The sequence below is a fragment of the Pangasianodon hypophthalmus genome, chromosome 10 (assembly GCF_027358585.1).
Source record: "Pangasianodon hypophthalmus isolate fPanHyp1 chromosome 10, fPanHyp1.pri, whole genome shotgun sequence".
Lineage (NCBI taxonomy): Eukaryota > Metazoa > Chordata > Actinopteri > Siluriformes > Pangasiidae > Pangasianodon > Pangasianodon hypophthalmus.
Window position 1 is genome coordinate 27,743,885 of NC_069719.1, and position 21,235 is coordinate 27,765,119.

General features: G+C 37.7%; 1 protein-coding gene across 32 annotated transcripts in view; it reads left to right on the forward strand.

Moving 5' to 3' along the window:
- Nucleotides 1-21,235, forward strand: part of nrxn3a (neurexin 3a) — a 332,397-nt gene that overhangs the window by 292,682 nt on the left and 18,480 nt on the right. For 24 of the 32 annotated variants that reach the window (XR_003403449.3, XR_003403450.3, XR_003403451.3 and 21 more), the window contains 2 exons: nt 1,819-1,908; nt 2,475-2,779. Coding sequence is in view for 29 of the 32 variants with exons in the window: in XM_053237577.1 (XP_053093552.1) it covers nt 1,819-1,908; nt 2,475-2,779 (395 nt within the window). In the remaining 3 variants the exon portion in view is untranslated. The remainder of the gene's footprint in view (nt 1-1,818; nt 1,909-2,474; nt 2,780-21,235) is intronic. The other 8 variants (XM_053237582.1, XM_026926109.3, XM_053237581.1 and 5 more) reach the window with 1 other exon arrangement.

Sequence of the window (21,235 nt, forward strand, 5' to 3'; positions counted from 1 at the left end):
CTCCGTATGTATTAACCGAGTCATTATTGTGAACTTCTTTTCTTTCTTATGCAAGTTTGCATTTTTGTTGTTTTTTTTTTAATCCCGTCATCATTCAAAGGAAAGTCATGCCCGTGGTTCTGTGTGTGTGTGTGTGTGTGTGTGTGTGTGTGTATGAGAGAGAGACAGACAGAGAGAGAGAAAAAATAAGGTAAAGAAGAGAGGGGTCATGGCACCTTCATGCTGCGTCCCCTCATTGTAATGGTGATGAGTGACCTGACCGCTCTCTCCATCTGCTCTCTCTGCTCCACCTTTCCCCTCTCAGCGCCGACCCGCCCTCGCTCTCCGCACCTGCTCCATTAATTCTTATTACTGTCCCTTCCTGAGACAAACCACACAATCTGTTCACTAAAGACCTGACTGTTGAGTGCCCCTGCCCTCGTGATCACCTGGAGCGCCTCGCATGTGCCCTCCTGTTCCCTTTCCCCTCGACTCACATGAAGGTTTCCATGTTGTCAGGAGCATTTACACAAATGTCCGACTCTGTGTAACCTTTCAGACGTGTTTGCATCGAACAACTATGAACAATTTTATAGGATTTTTTTTCCAGCATGAAATTTGTGCTTAGATTAATTTCTGATATTATTTACAGTATAACATTAAGAAACTTTAAACCCTAAGAACTGTTTTCTTGCGGGGTTGTATTTTGACCAATCATAATGCTTACATTATCGTCTTTTTTTCCCCCAATCACAGTAACTACAGTGACGTCTTTCCTGCATTCTCGTCCTCTTTGCCCCTGAGTGTTAACAAGTTCCAGTGATTTGCCCCATTGTATATTCACAGTTTTTGTTGTGTTTCCATGTAATAATGTTACATAGATGTACCTCATACTTTTTTTAAAAAAAAAAAAAGAAGAAAAGAATGAGAATTAGCTGAGTGCTAAATCACACCAATCATGATCTACACCTCGTACTAACAGAAGGTAGGCAAGCTGTATTTTATATAATTATCACATTTTTTTAAATACTTACACATGGGCACACTGAAAAGCTGGGACTGCAGTTTCCGACAATGTTTGTATGATAAAATCTCACGTCATTTTTAACACTTTGGCAAATGCAAATGCTTTAGTGAAAACGTTCTACTAAATTTGAAAAAAAAAGTTTATTGCAAACCTGTAACAGGCTTAAACAAAAATAAATTCATTTTCAAATTCATTTATACAATAATCAATTAACATCGATGATTTGTACTTGGCACTTGGAATTTATGAGAAATTAAGCTATTTATCAGCACTTTGGCATGAAAATGTAGATAATTTTTTTTATTTATTTGCTGCAATTGTGTCACATGGTTTAAAAAAAAAGCAGTTGCTGTTCCTCCTGCAGATGTCCAATAATTTGATGTTACTGTGTTATAGTTGCTTAACCGTGCTAGTAAAGGCTACTTTAAAAAAAAAAAATTTAAAAAACAAAAATTAGCCACCTGTATGCTGTAGTCTAAAAAACAGGCAATAGAGAATGAGATGTGACTTCAAGCATCTAATCATCTGCTCTCAGCCAAGAGTTTGAGCCTGCTGGTGTTCATTATGCATCTATTCAACACGGATCTACAAGAGGCACTTTTTTGATAATGACTAATGTTCGTCAGGAGACGATAACGAGCCTCTTGTTCCAGTCCATTTCTCTGTCACGAAACAAGGGTTAAAAAATGAAGGCTAGCGTTCAAATAGAGCATAAATTTATCTGTCTAAATCCTTCTAAACGTGTTTAAATATCTTTTTAAATCAATGACTTGCCATGATCGAGTGTTAAAGCTCTCTTTTAAACTTTAAAGGCAACAACGATAATGAGAGATTGCAAATGGCAAATAAGAAAATCCCATTCAAATATGCCCGGCCTGTAGAGGAGTGGCTGCAAGAGAAAGGTAACCGGCACCCTTCTTTAACCTTCACTTTGCCATCAATAATCTTCTTTCTCTCTTTCTTTCTTTCTTTCTTTCTTTCTCTCTCTCTCTCTCTCTCTCTCCTCTTTCTCTGATTCAAAAGATTGCATGCACAGTGAGTAGTAAATAGCGAAATAGTAAATTTTCCATAAAATCAATGATAAAAACGTTATAAGTACATCATAAATTGTTGATTCATCATCATTATGATTTTTATAATCATATTTCATCACGTCTTGTTTACACCACAGCTTTTTTTGTGAAAGTTAAATGTTTTGGTTAAATGTTTCATAATCTATATAATCATTTAGCCAGAGTCATTTCTTCAGTTCCAGGCTGCCTAATTCTCCAGTTTATAGCCTGACCTTTTAATTTTTTTTTTTACGGTTTTCCTCGTATGACATTTTATGAGGTGCCCTAATTTAAAAGGATCGTTAATCTTTAATCTCTGCTACTGTGTTGAGCTCGGTTTTGACCTGCTTCCTGTTTATTTATTAATTTATTTTTTGTAATAAACTCTTCCGGATATCCCCTTGCTCTCGTCTCAGGGCGCCAGTTAACGATCTTCAACACGCAGGCCACCATCACGATCGGTGGCGCAGACCGAAGGAGGCCGTTTCAGGGCCAGCTCTCGGGCCTCTACTACAATGGGCTCAAAGTGCTCAACATGGCCGCTCAGGGCAACCCCAACATCCGGATCAACGGCAGCGTGCGGCTGGTGGGCGACGTTCCCGCTGCCGGATCGGCCCGCACCACGGCCATGCCCCCGGAGATGTCCACCACCTTCATCGAGACCACCACCACCATGTCCACCACCACCACGAGAAAACACCGCTCACCACCCACAATATCGGTACTGCTGCATGAACACACACACACACACACACACAGACACACACACTAGAAACAGCATACACACATGTACACATTGATTGTTGTGAAGTAAGAGAAAGAAACACTGAAGGTCGGTTATTGTGGCCTGACATGATGTTTCACACAATAGAATTATTTTATACAGTATATAGTATTTCATTTAAGAAAGTTTGGATGCACGAGATTAAACAGAGGTGGAAAGGATCCAGAGTGCTTGCACAGCGCACTTCAGGGCGACAGTGACGTAGCTCGAATGCATCTATAACGCACTATAAGTATCTATAACGCACTACTCGTTCCGAATCCCACCTCCAGCTTCACTGCACACGTCACCCGGGGGGTGATCTGACTGAATGATTTTACACGGAGGATTAAATAGCATGCACGGATAACACATGATTGTTGTGGCTCTAAGTGGAAACACTGATGAAAATAAATCTATCATATACTGCACCTCTCCTGCTTACTACACCTCATGGTTAATCATATCAAGAGAAAATAAAGACACGAGCCAGACTTGAATAATATCTTTTACATACGATGCAAGAGCACGATACAGAACACGACAGCTCAACGGCTTGCTGAATTTTTGTCAAGGGTGTAAAAACTTTGTTAGAAGATAAAACTCATGAATTTGTTCATTTTACTTGCTCTATATTCATTCATTTAACTAGCTAACTAGCTTCTGGGCAACTGCAACACAAGACTTGTACTTGTCCAGTGGACTTGCTAATGAATTTATGATTTGTCCAGCCCTGTGTTGTATTTTTTTAAAGTTTACACAAACGCTGTTGTGAATATATATTTTTTCCTACATATATTTTGATAAGTGCTTATAATTCAAAATCTAAAATTCCTAAGACAAATATGAATAATGAATGAATATGAACTATGAAATCAATTTTAATTAAAATTAAATACTTTCCTCAAACAAGTCAGTTTCATTTAGAGCTTATGAGAAATAGTGAGAAGAGTGAGTTTGGATTTGTGTAACATGTTTCTTGGTCACATATTCATTCATTATGCGTTCTTTCATAGTGTTCATATCTTCATCATTGTTCTAAAATAACAGAAAAGAGTAAAAATGAAGACCTTCTATGAGCAGGGGTGTACAAATTTTTGACTGGTTAACATATAAATGTATATATGTAAACCTGAAATATGCATTATGTACCAGATTAAAAAAAGTAGTACTCAAAGTTTTTCAGAGAAACGAGACATTTTGGATAAAAGAAAACTAGTTTTTTATAAGACGAGACGCGTTATTACTGTAACGTTACTGATACTGTGTTTTAACTCCGAGTGCTCCTCGTCTCCTCTCTGAGGGGTGTGTTACTCTAATTAGGATACGATCAAACAGACTTTAGTCCTGAGTAATATTTGTTGGTCAAATTTATTTTAATTTGTGTTGCCGTAATTAGTTTTAAACATTTCCTAATAGATCAGTAATGAAAATCTTAACCTCTGAATTAGATCATGACCTGCTAGAAATTGTCAATCGATTGTCCACCATGATGGATTCAGCAGGCTGCAAAAGTAAACAGCAACAACGTTACGGTGCTTTACGTTTTTCTCAACCTCCAGCTCACGGTTTACATTTTTACATTTTAATCTTACAGAATGGCACTTTAAAAAGCACTGCTGAGATTTTAAAAAAAAGCTTAAAATGTATTTTATTATTTAGTTAATTAGATATTTAGTCAGTTTTGAAGATAAATACTAAGAGTTAAACCCTTACTCTAATTATGTTTTTTTTTTTTTTAATTCAATAAGTGGAGATAGATTTTCCTTTGAGAAATCTCTAGAATAAAGCTATTTTAGAATTTACTGTAAAACTAAATTGATAATACAGTAATATCCTAAACACAAACCTGATCATTTTTAAATGATGTTTAAATGTCCAGGTTAAAGCTCCATCCCTATCCAGTCTCTCTCTCTTTTCCATTCAAATGAAAAATTGTACCTTTTATATTATGCACTGCTTGGATATATTTAAGTTTGTGCTACAAATGCTGTGTTGTACTTTTCTAAGAGTCCTTTTTATTGTGCGCCGGCTTGCAGTGTAGCCCCATGCACCAGTGATCACGCATTACAAGAAGACCATTTGGGATGAATTCATTACAAAAACAAGGGGTGGGGGGAAGAATGAATATGCAAATCAGTTGTTTTTGCAGGCCGTCACATAGGCAGGTGTGCATGAATGATTGTCAAGCAGCATGCAAATACCTCGGCTGTGCTTGTCAAACCATCCAGGTGTCCGCCGGATTGTTTTGGGAAGGTTAGGAACTTTGTGAGCCTCCACTTTAGCAGCAGAGCGGCGTGTAATTGTGTGGGTGGAGATATGTAAATCATATGGACAGACAACGGCATGTCATTCACATTCCCTCGGGTTTTTACATGTGTAAAGCTTTAGCCCAGCCCTATAAAGCATTCTAGAGCACTCAAAAGCAGTATAAGTATAAAGCTGTATAGAGCAGTATAATTCGCTGTAGAGCAATATAAATCAGCATAAAGCATCATAGAGCAGTATAAAGCAGTATAGAGCAATATAAAGCAGTGTAGAGCTGTAAAGAGCACTATAAAGCAGTATAGAGCAGTACAGTGTAATATAAAGCAGTATAGAGTACTATCAAGCAGTATAATTATAAAGCACTGTAAAGTATTATAATGCAGTATAGAGCAGCGTAAAGCAGTATAGAGCAGTACAAGTATAAAGCAATATAGAGCACTATAAAGCTGTATAGAGCAGCGTAAAGCAGTATAGAGCAGTACAAGTATAAAGCAATATAGAGCACTATAAAGCTGTATAGAGCAGCGTAAAGCAGTATAGAGCAGTACAAGTATAAAGCAATATAGAGCACTATAAAGCTGTATAGAGCAGCGTAAAGCTGCTCGAATGTGATGAGACGGAGCTTTTCATAACCATCGCGGGACAAATGGAGCTGGCTGTGTGGATATTAAAGCCATCTTTCTCTGATGCGTGCGTGTGACATAGTCTGGAAAGGACGAAGTTTATATCTCTACAAGCCCTGACTGGTCAGAAATGTGAAATCTCAGCACACACTTTCTGAAAGAAAAAAAAAGCCAAACTCTTAATTGCTCATTTTTATTCTCTGTGGCCATTTTAGATCCATTGTATTTGTGTTTAATTAGAATGCTGATTAGCTACTTTACCTGGAAACGGCTGCGTAATTACTTTCTCCAAGTGCTTTCACTTAATCCTGAAGACATCGCCGAATAAATGTGTTGTCATTACTGCGCAGTTTGCTTTGTCGAGCACATTTTTTTTTCCTCAGGATATCTTTACTGTCACTGGACCGTGAAGCGTGTTGAAGGATAGGGAGCGTTCGGCAGGTTTACGACCCTGCGGATGGCAGAAACGCAGCTTTCTGTTTCTGATCATTTTAGCTTATTAACCTCTCTTTTTTCTTTCGCTTGAAGTTAATAAGATAAAAAACGCAGCGTGCCATGTTTCAGAGAAACCACAACGTGTAAACGCCTGCGTCCTGAAGATCTCAGAAAAAGTCACAGCTTTACATCTGACTGTTACAAAGCACCGACACTGACGACTCCTTCCATAAATGTTAAATAAACTTCTCCTTATACAGAAAACTTAATATCAATAATAAATAATATCAATGATACACATTTTTTATGCATTTATCCAGAACGACTACAAGTTCCTGTGAACTTGTTATATAGAAATGATAACATATTAGAATGTTGTTGCTGTTCTTCTTTCGGCTGCTCGCGTTAGGGGTCGCCACAGCGGATCATTGGTCCACATATTTGATTTGGCACAGTTTTTATGCCGGATGCTCTTCCTGACTCAACCCTCCCCAATTTTTTCCGGGCTTGGGACCAGCGCTGGGAGTGCACTGTCTTGTGCAACTCCAGTGGCTGAGGTTGGTTCCCTGACTGGGAATCGAACCTGGGCCACGGCTCTCTAAGAGCATGACAGGGAGTGGTGTATTCCTCACTTAGGCCTTTAAAATAGTAATAAAAAAAAGTCCTTTTTTATAAACAAACCATGTCGAGCTGAGCAGAGCAGAGTTATGGAAATGTTCCTCTTGCCTCAGCACTGAACTCAACCATGTCTGATGCTCGAGCTAAACCGTAGGTGCTCAGTCAAGCATCATGCCGCATTCCAGTCAGATCGCAACAGTCAAACGACATGCAAATCTGGTGGACATGCGAAAGCGAAAAGCGCTGCCTGGAACCATGGCATGATGGAGACGGAGATTAAAAAAAAAGAAAAAACAAACAGGGTCAATTGTGTATCCATCGGCCCTCATCACAGTATGTCACGCTCTTATATGTTATCTGGGTGACTAATACTGAGTCGTGGTGTGTAAAAGTGGGCGGGTTTTGTTACAGTTAATGCGGTGAGTCAGCATACTTGCGTATTTTGTGGAAGCACGCACTTACACTCGCCTCTGGGGCCATCCTCCCACACAAATAAGCATTAACACTCCACTTAGCATGAATTTCTGTCTATTTAATTCCAAAGTGAACATGAAATCAAACCTGGTATAATTAGCACTTAACTATCATACATTCGAGTATTACTAGTGTACTTTTTATCCCTTTAGAGTTACATTTAACATCATGGAAAATAAATGCATATTTATTATGAAGTGACACTCCAGAATATGAGTGCCGATGCTACGAGTGCGCAGTGCGGTATCGTCTCAGCAGCTTGGGTGGGTTTCTTTTTTCCCTCTTCCTTTTTTCTTTCTCTTTGCTGGTATGAAGGGAGGCTTGGGCCCCGCTGCAGCGGAATTGGCAGAGGGATTCTCATTAAGACGTAGCAGCCTGGTAGGTCAATACACTGCCGGTCGTGTTTGCATTCCCATCTTAATTTGTGCAAACAGGATCAGTAAACAAGCTGTCGGTTACAGTCGGGGAAGTAATTTAATTGTTGCACTGCAATCCCATGTATTACACAGAGTAGGAGAGAGAGAGAGAGAGAGAGAGAGAGATCAGGGAATGGGTCTATTTATATATCATTTTCAGCACCGGATCAGATCGGAATAAAAGCGACGACTCTGCTGTGGATTGAGCTTAATTAAGATCAAGGGCAGGAAGAGAGAGACAGAAACAGACACATGGGTTCGGCTGCACTGATCCAAAGAGCGCTCTGATGTGAATCCCAGAGAGAAAAAAAGCAAGAAAAAACATTTTAGTAATTATGATTTTTTTTTTAGGGAATTACTGAAGGAAATATTCAGGAATTAGAACAGAAATAATCTTTTTTTTTTTTTTAGCCTACATCAAAAACATGTATTATGCTTTATATATATAAACATGACCATATATTCAGGGTGCCAGAATATCTGGATGGCACTGTATAACTTATAATTATATAGTTATAAACTATAATATTCTGAATCTGATCTATTATGTGTTAGACAAAGGTAGGCTTTTCATTTATCAATCTTTTAGTAATAAAGTTGTTTGTAACTATTTTCGATTTGAAAAAATGTCACAAAAAATTCACGCCAGATGAAATTTTTGCAAACGTTGATTTTCTTCTTAGTCAGGTGCACATGTTGATGAATGCCAATCAGCCATAAATTACCAACGTGTTTACAGCACAGCTGATTTACATTTAGCCACGCCCATAAAACTCTATAAAAGGCAAAGCCCACAGAGAGCTGAAAACAAAAATATGGCTATTAACCTGTGAAAGAGCGCCTCCTAAATCTTCCAGTAATGCAGCTCAGCCATTGCAGCGTGCCAGCTACCACAGACACACAAACTATTTATCCTTTTATAGGGCGCCAGTACTTTTGTAGTAATTGAATAGCTAGCTTTATTTGTCTTAATTCATTGATTTGTTTTAGATCACTTTCTTTTACTCATTAATTAAAAAAAGCAATCAAGCATGACAAAATGTTCATTAAATGAGTCTGTATTTGAAATAAATAAGTGATGTAAGCAAGACGGGACATTCCGCATTTGTGTCGACTATGGCCAATGACAGGATTTGAAGATTAATTGAGGTTTATATTACTGAGTCTGCTTACACATAAATGTAATAAACTCAGGAGCAAAACATAGGATACAAACGTTTTTCCAAACTAACTAGATTTACATGAACATCACATTTCTTTTGTAAAGACTTCTGACAATTTATTTATTTTATTTTGCTCATGTCCAGTTTAGTAACTGAAGCCCAGTGCTTGGAAAATGGAAATAAATATATTAAGGACCAAGATTTACAAGAATAAAAACATGACATCCTAAAAAAGAACAAAGAAATGCAAAGAAATGCATTCTATTTTTAAACGGGTTGTTGAACAAGAATGTTCAGGAATTTCAATTATTTACAAGTTTTTTCATCAGCACTGAGTTGTGTGGATTATTATAAGTTAGCAAGAGAAAATGTGACCTGCCTAAACATTGATTTTCAAAAAGAAATGTTCTTATCATTTTGCATTCACGAGGTTTTTTTAAGCCGGTATAAATGAACATGCAGCTCATGTCCATTTATTTGCATGAGGACCACAAGTCTTCCATCTGTAATGAGAGATTAACTGTCGAGTTTACGTGATAGAGCTGTAGATGTTCCTTCCTTTCTTCTGGCTATTGAAGTTAATGATGCTACGTGAGCTTTAACATCGGCAGCTACGGGATGATCTATATTCAGAGCAACCATTCAGTTTCTGTTTCATCATTTGATCTTGTTAAGAGGTTTAAGCTGAGCAACTGCCATCTTCGCTTCTTTATATCATTTTTTAAATGGGGCCTCAAGACTGTACTGTAAGGAATAAAACACTCAGTGTCATGTAGTTGTAGGAAAATGATCAATGACAAGGTGGAGTGATGATGCAGAGTTGCTGTTACAGCACTAAAGCTTAGTGACTTTCTATAACAGCATGTCTGGATGGTGGTTTATTCCTCTTGTACCACAGCAATATGCAAATGATTACTTTTTGTATTAATTAAAGAATGACACATCATTTTCATTTTTCGATTCTGATTGGTGAGATGATATTGATTAATTTCCTAGAACAGCAGCTCTGACAGTAGTGCAGCTGCAAATCACAGGTTTATATTAATGTGCTCATTTTGATACCGTTTATACACACACACACACATACACACACACACATACATATATATATATATATATATATATATATATATATATATATATATATATATATATATAGTTTCTATGTTTCTATAGTAACAGCCCATTCACAGGGATTGTACAGCAAATGCTCCAAATAAACATGTCTAATTGAAGTTTTCTGTAAGGAGATATTTATTTAACATTTATGGAAGGAGTCTCCAGTATCAGCACTTTGTTTTGTGACAGAAGGCAGAGGAGTTTGGCGGGAAACGGGAAATGTGTGTGTATAATTTTTTTTCAGACATCTCTTTAGAGCGTATATTAGTTTAAAATTGTATCAGTGACAGACAGAGCTAACAGATGGGGAATGAGATTATACAAGGGAATAAAATATAAGATAAGGGCATATAGCAACTCTGATACAGGCTAGTGTGTGCTAAAAAAAATAAATAAATAAACTAAATGTAGGAGAAAACGTATGATGAGTGATCATGGCCGTGCCATTCTCTCAGTTTTTTATTTTTTAGGCAGTGTTTCCAAGCCCCGTTTTGAAACTGCAGCACATGTAAGGCATGCGGATGGTTAATACAGCAGCCGGTGGTTATCTAGCGCTGGTAATCTGCTGTGCACAGCAGTGGCCATAAGCCTCGCTGCGATAACGCTAGGAGCACACAGCGAGGAAACAAACACAGAGAAATTGCCTTCACGTCCACGGGTGTAATTCCTCATGGATTCTTATGGATTTAATTAAGCCTCCATACTGCGATAGTCCAAATTATTCACACCGGGAATGCTGGATGTTTCTTCGAGCTCGCTGTTTGTGTGGAGTAAACAATAGCTTTGAAATTTAGCAAGTTTTTCACAAAAACTTTAGAATTAAGGATGCTATAAAATGATTTAAGATGTAAGGTCATGTGACTAAAAGCATATAAAGAACTTGGCAGGTTATGACAGCAGATTAGCACACCAAATAAGCTATAATTTTTATGATCATTTAATTCTAATTATATTTTTATTAATAGTACTGTTTTGATAGCTCTTTATTGGAAGGGTGCATGCATTGGGCCTTTATAACACAGTTATAAGCACTGGATAAATCTTTTCTGATGTAGTCATGTATGATTTATAAGAGGATAAAATATATATATTAGAGAGAGTGAGGGAGAATATTGATGGTATTGATGATATTGATGGTATTAATGGTCTCAGACTCAGATTTATTATAATATTGATATTAAAGTGTCATGTTTCTCAGCCCTGATACACTACTGACGATTATATAATGAAAAAAAATTAAAATAAAACAAGTGTTCAATCAAATCCCTGAATCTTTCTATTTAAGGACTTGTTGAGATTTCTTTCCCCAGTAAACATTTCCCTGTTCACTGATACCTGTTTCTTATTTAGATTTTCACGCCTTACAGAATATACATTTAACCGAAACATGTTAATACAGGAAGCTACCAGTTAACAGGTTAACAGCGTAAGCCACTGGGGCAGAGTTTTAAAAAAGTCCGTCAGCAGAAGGGAGGTACTGCGCTGTCACAATAAAGCCTAATATTTCTCCAGAGCTCCAGTGTTAAGAATCCAATTACGCAGCGTCCGTGTGGAGCAGAAAGTGGCCGCTGTGCACAGGACTGATACGTTTCAGAAGGTGCTGACAAGCCACGTGGGAGGAGGGATATTAACAACGAGTGGATTTTGCTAACCTTAAAAGACGCCACTCCTGATTTATGGAAATGTGAGAGCTGAGCGAGGACGAGCCAGAGAAGTCGAAGTCTTTACAGGAGTCAGAAATGTGAAAAGAGCTTCACTTCGCCGATTTAAGTCAAGATCGAGACTCTAAAGATCAGGGTGGAGTTTACTTTTATTTTTTTACTGCGCAGGACCAACATGAACTTGTTTGACAAAAATGTCTCTGTAGATATTCAGGTCAGAATATCAGTCATGCCTCATATTTCAGGAGAAATGATGGATGATATTTTTTCCACAATTTTCCACACCTGAGGTGCCATTTGTATGCCACTGATACTACATTTATAAATATGTATATAAAGTAAAGTTAGTAAAGACAAAAGGTATTTTAAAGTGTCTTTCACAACAGCCTGTTTGCATGTTTCAGATTAATAACTTAAAACATTAATAAAAACTTATTTACAAGATTTTTTTGATGTAAAACAGCAATTCATCCTGTCCCAGCCCACTATAACTACACTTTACCTCGAAATATAATCATTAAAATATCCTAATCCCATGCTTGACACACCCTTTTCCAAGAAAAATGTACATTTTAGTCCCACAACATTCACTCATCCACATTACCTGAACACATTCACACTTAGCAAATATTTGGAATAATTCCACAAGAAGATGTTGCATCATCTGGTTTGCATCATCTGAAGATCATGGGAAGAAGAAATGCATGTTCTCTCATTCTTTTTTCTTTTCTTTTTTTAATTCGATATAGTGATATTGACTGACCAGTCAATATCGCTTTGAAAGTATGAACCTGTTACTTCAAATTATAGTTTGAAAGTAAGCTATTTTGAAAAAATAATTTTAAGTAAATCATTACAGTATCCTAACTGGATGTTAGCTAATGACATTTTGTGCATCTGCAAATTATATACTAAAAATCTCAGCACTGTTTACTCATTTAACAGAAAAACAGAAAACCCAACAACAATTCAGCAAAGAAACCTTGTTAAAAATTAGACGTTGTTGCCTGAGAGGGGTTAATACAGTTAATACGGCTATATGCATGTTTTCTATGATTGATTATTGAAAAATAATTTAAAAAATATATATAGTACAAGAGCTAAATGGCACAGTCATGGAATCTCCTTCAAGCAGGATAACAGCAAGGTTTAAAAAATAAATAGAAATAGAACTCAGCAAGCTACATTTTCAGGTATTTATGTAAAAAAAATGTTTTGCATTATATTTCTGTTTACAAAGACAGCGTGATGGATTCTCCCTTCTCGGCTTTTGTTTTGAGTTCTCTCCGTGCACGTTTTGTTTATATTACCAACTTCAACTTGGTCCCATCCCATTCCTTGTATGTTACCTAACGTGTGCACCTGTTCTGAGTTTAGTCTTTCATTTATTTGTCTGTTTCCTTTTACTTTGATTTGATGCGAAGTCTTGCCAATTGTTTTGTGCATTTATAAGCCTCATTTTCTAGCCCTGTGTCTAATCCTTGTGTGTGGATTATTATTCTTGAATTGTCAATAATTTTTAAAAAAGTGCTAAAATTACGCACTAGCCCATCTGTACAGCAGGTCACAGATAGCTGCATGCACAATCGCAAGTGGGTTTTGAATGCCAGCATTTTGAAGTTTACCCTTTTTTCTGAGCGATAAAGCAGCTGGAGTGAAGTGTTGAAGTTGAGTGTACATACACCTTTCTCACTTATCTACTATCTGCTAATGTACGATGTTCCTCAACTTCCATCCTCTCACACAGAAGAGGTGATATTTCTTATCTGAGGATATTGTGTGTATGTGCGTGTGTGCAAATAATAAAGCGAGGCTGCCGACTGTCACGCAGCCCATAAAGCTGATATACCGGTTATGCTCCTGTCCTGCTTTTCTATCTTCATCTTCTCCTTCACGTGCCGCTCTCTCGACACACACAAACACAAACCCAAGTCACTCTTTATCTCTGCGCCCTCTTTTCTCGTTCCAAATTAAACGGGCCCGCTGCAATAAAAGACGCCACTTTAGATTTGAATCTGTAATTGAAACAAACTGCGTATTGCTTTTCTAAATTTAGCCGGCGTGTCTGACTGGGACTCGTGCGGTCCCCGGTGACCTTGCGCTCCTGGCTGCGAGAATGATTAAAGATCAAGGACTGGAACCATTTCCTTTCAAACGGGAAGATGAATGGAGGCTGTTTGGAAGTGGCTGCATTGCCCCGCAGCAATTAGACTGTGGTCGTCAAGCACCAAGTACTGTATTTTGAAAGGGAATGAAGTGATTGTGTTTGTGCTGTGTTCTTCCAAAGATTCCATGATTGGGGTGCAGTTTGAGTCACACTGATATTACAAATATGTATGTAAAGTAAAGCTAAAAGATGGATAAATGGTTTAAAACTTTAATAAAATTGAGCTACAGCACATCAAAAACAGTATTTTTGCCCATCCCAGTTTGCTATAAGTACACTTTACCTTCAGATATAGTTGTTGCTTTTTGCATCAATGTGTGAATCCATTTAACATCTTATGCTTCATTATGAGCGCTCGTTGTAGGACTTGATCCTCGCGAGATGATCAGTCGTAGGTCACATGACCATAATATGCACATAGGCCGTATATGTGCTAGGAACTCAGTAACTTACCTAAAACCCCTGAAAGCATCGCTTCTCTGATGCGTCCTTTTAAATGTTGAAAACTTAGGTTTGTTTTGGTTCTGCCAGGAGACGATAGAAAAGAGAGCGCTTCCTGGAGTGTCTTCGTGCTGAAGAAAAAGCACAAAACCTGAATCTTTACCAACATGTCAATTCAGAAGGGATATACACTACATGAACAAAAGTTTGTGGACCTTAACCTTACACCCCATATGTGGTTCTTCCTCAAACTGTTACACAAAGTTGGAAGCACACAATTGTGTAGAACGTCTCTGTGTGCTGTAGCATTACAGTTTCCCTTCACTGGAACTAAGAGGCTCAGACCTGTTGCAGCATGACAATGCCCCTGTGCACAAAGCGAGCTCCATGAAGATGCACAAGGTAAAATACAGTGTAATCTTTACAGATGCAAGCCGTAGAAAAATTACTGACGTGACGGATTAGGACATGACAAAATCCTATAGATAATTTGACAATTATTTCAATACTCAACCTCCACTTCAAATCCAGTTTAAAAATAAATAACACTGTGCAGTTCCGTCACAGTGAGCTTATTTTAATCAAGTTTTAGAACACACACTGAGACACTTAAAGAGGTTGTTAAATTTGACACATATTGGACATGTGATCACAGCTGCTGGGGAGCACTCAGCGAGACGAGATGACAGGAGACAAAGATGAGACAGAAGGGACAGGTCCAGAATTTTTTTGTTTTTTTTTAAAAGGATCTTCTCTTGTGTTATTGATTCGGCATGTAAGACAAGCTGCTCGCTCTCCGGCCTGTCAGAGCAGAGATGGACATGATCAGATCGGTGCTCCCAATGGAGACCCGGGCCCGGATCATTATCTCTCCGAGAAAAGAAAGTCGCAGTTTGACTTTCTCTCCCAGTCGTGTTCAAAGCGGTGCTAAATCACTCGACACGATCCCGAGGAGAACGTGCCATGAGCTCTATCTTAATCCTAATTACACGGTTGATTGAAATCTTAATAATTGAGGATGTCAGCTCAAACCTCGCCCGATGAGACAGGGGCTCATTATTTTTAATTTGCAAAATCGTGGATTTGGAGTTGAAGCTAAAGGAAGCAGCCGAGACAGAAACGTCTTCATGGGTTCGCTGGATGAGTTCTTGTTTTTTGGGGCAAATGGAATATTGAAATATTTACAACTTGAAGAATATTTTATCTTCATTGTTTTTAATTCAGAGTGACAGAGTAAAATGCAATTAAAATATTTCGATTTTCTTTATACCTTAGCTTTTTTGTGTCTTGTATTTGAATTGGTCACTGGTCAAATTTTAACCACATGTATTTACATTTACATTTTACAGTTTGTTTAATTTTTCTCAATTTGTTTCTCACTCTCACTAATTGTGTGATATAAGAGATGGTTGGCGCATCAAAAATTATGTTTTTTTTTGCATGACATTTTTAGTCACTTTTTGTAATTCTCGAATTCTCAATTCTGATTGGTCAGAATGTGTTGATTCATTTTCTGTAACAGCAGCTCATACAAATAACAGGTTTATATTAATGCAATTGTTCTAATACATTATTGAATAATTGATATGGTGAAATTTTCTGTAATTTATTTAACATTTATGGAAGGAGTCTCCAGTGTCAGTACTCTGTAGCAGTCAGTAGCTGCGATATTTTTGTCTTAATTAAAAAAACGAGAGGCTGGTAAGGGAACAGTTTATAGCTGCTATAACGTTGTTTCGTGGACGTTTCACAACATTAAATGTAACTATAAATGGATAAAATGCATGACGTCATTTTCTAATAAATAAAAACATTAATAATTGCTGCGGTATAAGAAGAGTAAAACACTTTGAGGTGGTGGCAGTAACTCTGCTTCATCACAGCGTTGTCGATTATTTTCCTGAACTGTTTTTTTTTCTTACTCAGCAGTTCTCCAGGTCGGTTCCTTTTTCGTGAGACATGTTTAAGGAAGAAGAAGTTCAGATCATCTAGATCAACCCTTATAATTTAACTCCTATAATTCACAGTTAATCTATACATCTTCAAGCGTATTGACCATCGGGACACTTTAAATCAGCAAGAGCGTAAAAACATGACATGGGGAACTTCTTAAATCTGCTCGATTATTCCACTGTCAGCGCTTTCCTCGCTGCTCTGTAATCGATTAGGAGTGGGCCACCACTGTGAAATGAACGATCTGACGCCGTTCTTCGCTCTAAATCACACTCCGGGTGTTATATCTCGGTGATGTACGTCCGCAGGCTTTCTGCTGAGGACGCACTGATGGATTCACCCGTGCATCTGAGCTGAGCTCGGCTCAAATATACACAATCTGTAAATATTTATTTGCCTCGGTGAGACATTCATGAAATAATTCCATCATTTTAAAACGGCGAGCACTTTTTAGCTGATAATGTTAAAAAAAACCTTGATTTTTTACGCCGATTCGAGTCGTTTATTTGCCGTGAAAAGATTCTTCATAACGGTTAGGAAATGGATTTAAGGTCGGAAAAATTAGTTTCATTCCTTAATTTCTAATGGAAATAAATGTATTTTTCCATTTCCATTTTATCAGGAGACAAGTTAAATAGGAGAATAAGTGGTGAGGCGTTCAATAATAAACTTTGCGTGTTTAAGACTAATGGGTTTAAGACGTCTTCACTCAGCCGCAATTTTAGTTTAAATGCTGAAAGTTTGACAAAAAGAGCTCTGTGACCTCCATTAAACAACTTCACCAGACAAGACGAATAAAAAGGAGCCATGTTTTAGCCTACTTAAATATGCTTGTCTTTTTTTTTTTCAAAAGATACAGAAGTTAGAAATAAAAGAGATGAAAGGAACCATGTTAGCGCAGAGGTTAAGGATTTGCCCTTACGAGCAGACAATGAATCTGAAAGTTGTGATTATTAACGTGAGATGTGGCAGGAGTCACAGTTCCAGCTGGGTTTTTCTGTTTGTTTTTAAAGGATCTTCTCCCATGTTATTGATTCACTTCAGCTTATGTTTGACATGTTTTTCACGTTTGACTTTAGCTTTCACATGTGATTTTTTCACTCTGTTAATATATTTTTTACATGCGATATTTCTCACAGGATTCATTTTTACATGTGATTTTTTTTTTTTGATTAGTCATTATATGTTGTTTCATTTTCCACCTGATTTTTCTTATAAGATTCATTTATTTTCATGTGTTTTTTCTAAATAACATTATTCTTTATAAGGCTGATTTATTTTTACATGACTTTTATAAGATTCATTCACAGACTGATTTTTCACTAAATTGATTTTTTCCGCATGTTGCATTTTCACGTGCGGTGCATCTCTTTTTAATTTCACACGTGTTTATTTTGTGATTCATTTCCTTCCATATTTGTTGTTTATTTTCCCACAAGTGATTCTGTTATACATCTAACTACTGGTTCTACTATGCACATATTCTATTTTTACAATAATAAGGATAATAAATAAGAAGGGTGAATGTTTTCCTTTTTCATTCTCTTTTTTATGAGCTTCTGTTAAATGTTTGAGAAACGTGTGTAGGGAAATAAATAAATGGTGAAATAATTAAGAAATAAGTTATAAAATGTCTTTCACCAATACATCAACGCAGTTATTTCTTTTGCACATTAAAATACCAAGAAAAGTCATAACCAAGTGGTCGAGATGGCTATAGATATTTTTTAACGAGATACACTTATGCTAATTTTTTTAACCCAGTTCACCTTACCTGTTTTGCTTTTAACCCTGGACATTGTGTCCACACTTTACTTCACGACCGTCTGCCGTCATTTCTTTCACCTTCTGCATGATTCTTTGCTCCAGTCAACATCTGCTGCGAGGGCTAATAATGAGCCCTCTGCTCTGCCAGCCATGTCCTCCTACCAACACACATGTCAATAGAAGTACTTATCTCCTCAGGAAAATGTGTGCCGAGGGCTTTATTTGGACGCCGTTCAAGGTCAGCAGTCAGCAAAACACTGCATTCTGTACTACATGCTAATGTGGAGGAAAAGCCGGCTTTGAGGGAAAGTTTTAGATGCATGCTAGCAGTTTATTTTTAATATAATCGAGCACCTTGTTTGACCTTTGTAGAGCATTCTTGAGGATTGTTGATTTTTTTTTTTGGTGTTGTTTAGAGCAGTTCAGTCTCTCTAATTGAGATGCTGATGCTCTTCTGTTCCATCATTCCTCAGCTCTCTTCTGCACCCAGTAGGACGCTAATATTTCCTGGCACCGCTCAGGCCGGGGCTGTCAGTTATCTCCGAGTCGAGCCACGGTAAATATCCTGCATTGATTAAGTCGATTTGCATAGGCTCAAGGCAAGGAGCTGAATGCAAACCAGCACCATTTACTCCTAAAATACCAGCTCGTGAAGCTACACAGCCTCGGCGCGCTGCCCAATCCAAGAGCTTTCATTTCTCTGAAACTGTAGTTCTTCCACCTGAGATAGTAGGGATGCATCCATACCATATTTTTAAGATTGAATATAAGTATAAGTACATCTTTTTTGGTACATGTTAACTCGCTTCTTTCTAAAAGCAGTAAAAGCAGTCACTTAGGGCCCCTGGACCACCCTGGGGCATCATTATTTTATTTTATTTTTTTTAAAGAAAAGCACACTCATTGAGCAAAAAAGTTTATGTATCAGACATTCGCAGTCACCCGCCTTGTGGTGTGAAAAAAATAGAAACTGCAATTTACTATTTACAATTTAACTCAATTAGGTAACTACTGACCAGATCACGAATAAGCGGAGATCATGAAGTGTTTTTTTTTAATAAAAAAACAGAATATCTAAAAAATCAGTAATGTTCTGCTTGTTGGTGTAATTGAAATGCAAAAAGTGAGACTCTAGCTAGCTAGAAGTGAGGCTAACACATGTTAAGTTGCTAAATTGTTACTGCTATCTGTAACTACAGTAGCCTGTTAAGTTGAAAGATAATCAGCGCTCAGGTGATCGAAACATCAAAACATCGATCAAGCGCTGTTAATTTCACTCACCTAGCCTTGCCTGTAGACATTTTTTCTCACCTAGCTAGTATTTGTTGCTAGCGATGAACACCTCGTGCTGAGTTTCATGTTTTAAAATGCTCCATGAATTGCAGTCTGGAAGTGTCTCAGTGCTCACTGCTCGCAGAAGTGAACTGCTTGCTCTCACATGCAACAGGTTCTCTGTTCCACACTTGTGAATATCTTTATGTTTGTAGTTCTTCTTGTTAATATTTCCACAGAACGCAGCTTGCAGTCTGATTTGATCATGAAATACGTCCAGATAGTTGTCATTTTGTGTCGTCTGTTTGTTAGAGCAACAACATACACTAAGCTTACATCACATAGTACCACACGGTATCGGATTTTGGTATCAGAGCATTTTTATGAGTATGAGTAAACCTGATACTGGTATCACTATCAGCGTATCGTTATCACATAGCCAACGTTTCAGTTTAGTAAAAACCTCTTTGTGAATGCAACTCCAAACCAACCCCCGCCTCCCAGCATCCTCCTTTCTGTTTTCGTCTCACGCTCATTCACGCTCTGCTTTCAAGCTTCTTACCTTGAGAAGAGCCATAACACAATAATAGAGTCGGGTTAATGCAGAAAAAGGCTGCTTTTGATGCAGCCTCATAGAAGATGCACAGTGAGCTTATCTGGACAGGACTGGAGTCTCTGGTCATATCGCAGAGTTAACAGCTTCTCTTGTTTACTGATGCTTCTATAGTAAATGTGTGTTTTTTTGGTTCAGTATACACCACCGGGTTTTACCTAGCAGATTAGCGATTAGTGAGCATGCTAACTGTGTGCAGTTTTTGAGATTTATTTCCAGAGCAAGCAATCCAAGCACTTTTTTTAACCAGAACCATGGGCTATTTGAACAAATTCTGCCTACTGAAAGAGAAGCGTTTGTGTGGAGGAAACGTCAGCGTTCCCCTGAGCGAGCCGTCATCACATTTCAGCATGTGTGCACTTCACAATGAGAGGCCAGTGATCCCATCACTGCAACTCAGTCCTCATCAGAGCACATCTATTCTCATACTCAAGCCCTGATTTAGTAAGTGTTCATATGCGTGGTAGTGTTGGGGGTTGCGGGATGCGTGGCAGGAGGAGAAAATTCTCCAGTGTGATGATCATTCTGTGGAGTTTGGATACTGTCAGAATGGCAAATGAGTGTGTAGACATGATGAGTGTGTTCTGTTAATGAGAGAAATGTGAACAACGTACACGTGCATCTCTGAGCTATTGTTTCCTTTTTTGTCCTTTGTTCCCAAGTTTGTTGACTTCCTGATTTTGACCCGTTGCCTGTTTCTTTAATTTATATCTATGTATTATTCTGGTTTGTTTTAATAATAATAATAATTCATTACCTTTTTTTTATACTTTTTACATTTTTAATGCAGTTTTTCTCATTTTCTCTGCAGTTTTGTGGATTTACCTTTAGTCAGTGATAGCCTCAGCACTGAAAGCTGTAAGAGACTCACTTCAGACTGTATCGATTCTCTATATTTGAACTCAAGGTCCTGATCATTTACATAGAACAAAAAGACGTGGCGCGTCACTGCACGGCCTGTCCGGCGCTTATCAAGAGATACTGAGAAGAATCAATAAACGCTTGGAATCTTGATTTAGACCTGAAAATCATTTGTCCTTTAAATAATGAATCATTTCTCCAACTTTGAGAATAAATGGAATGGATTTAGGTGGATTTGCTTATCTCTTGCACACCATAAAGCATTACACTCTCACGGCTTTGGAAAGCATTTGGAGAGGAAAAAAGACGCTAATCTCCCGGGAATTTGATATAAACTTCCTGTCACTATCAGGCCGGTTTAAGAAAAGGGATGTGATTAAGCCTTGGTACAGAGATGAATGCTGAAAACGTATGCAGTGATACTCAAAAACATCTTCCCATTGTTTAAATCCTTCTTCTGCCTGCCAGGAAATTTAAAAAAAAAAAAAAAACAGCTATAAATAAATGATTATAAACTGCAGAAACACGACTGCACTGAATATACATCATGGAAAAAAATACAC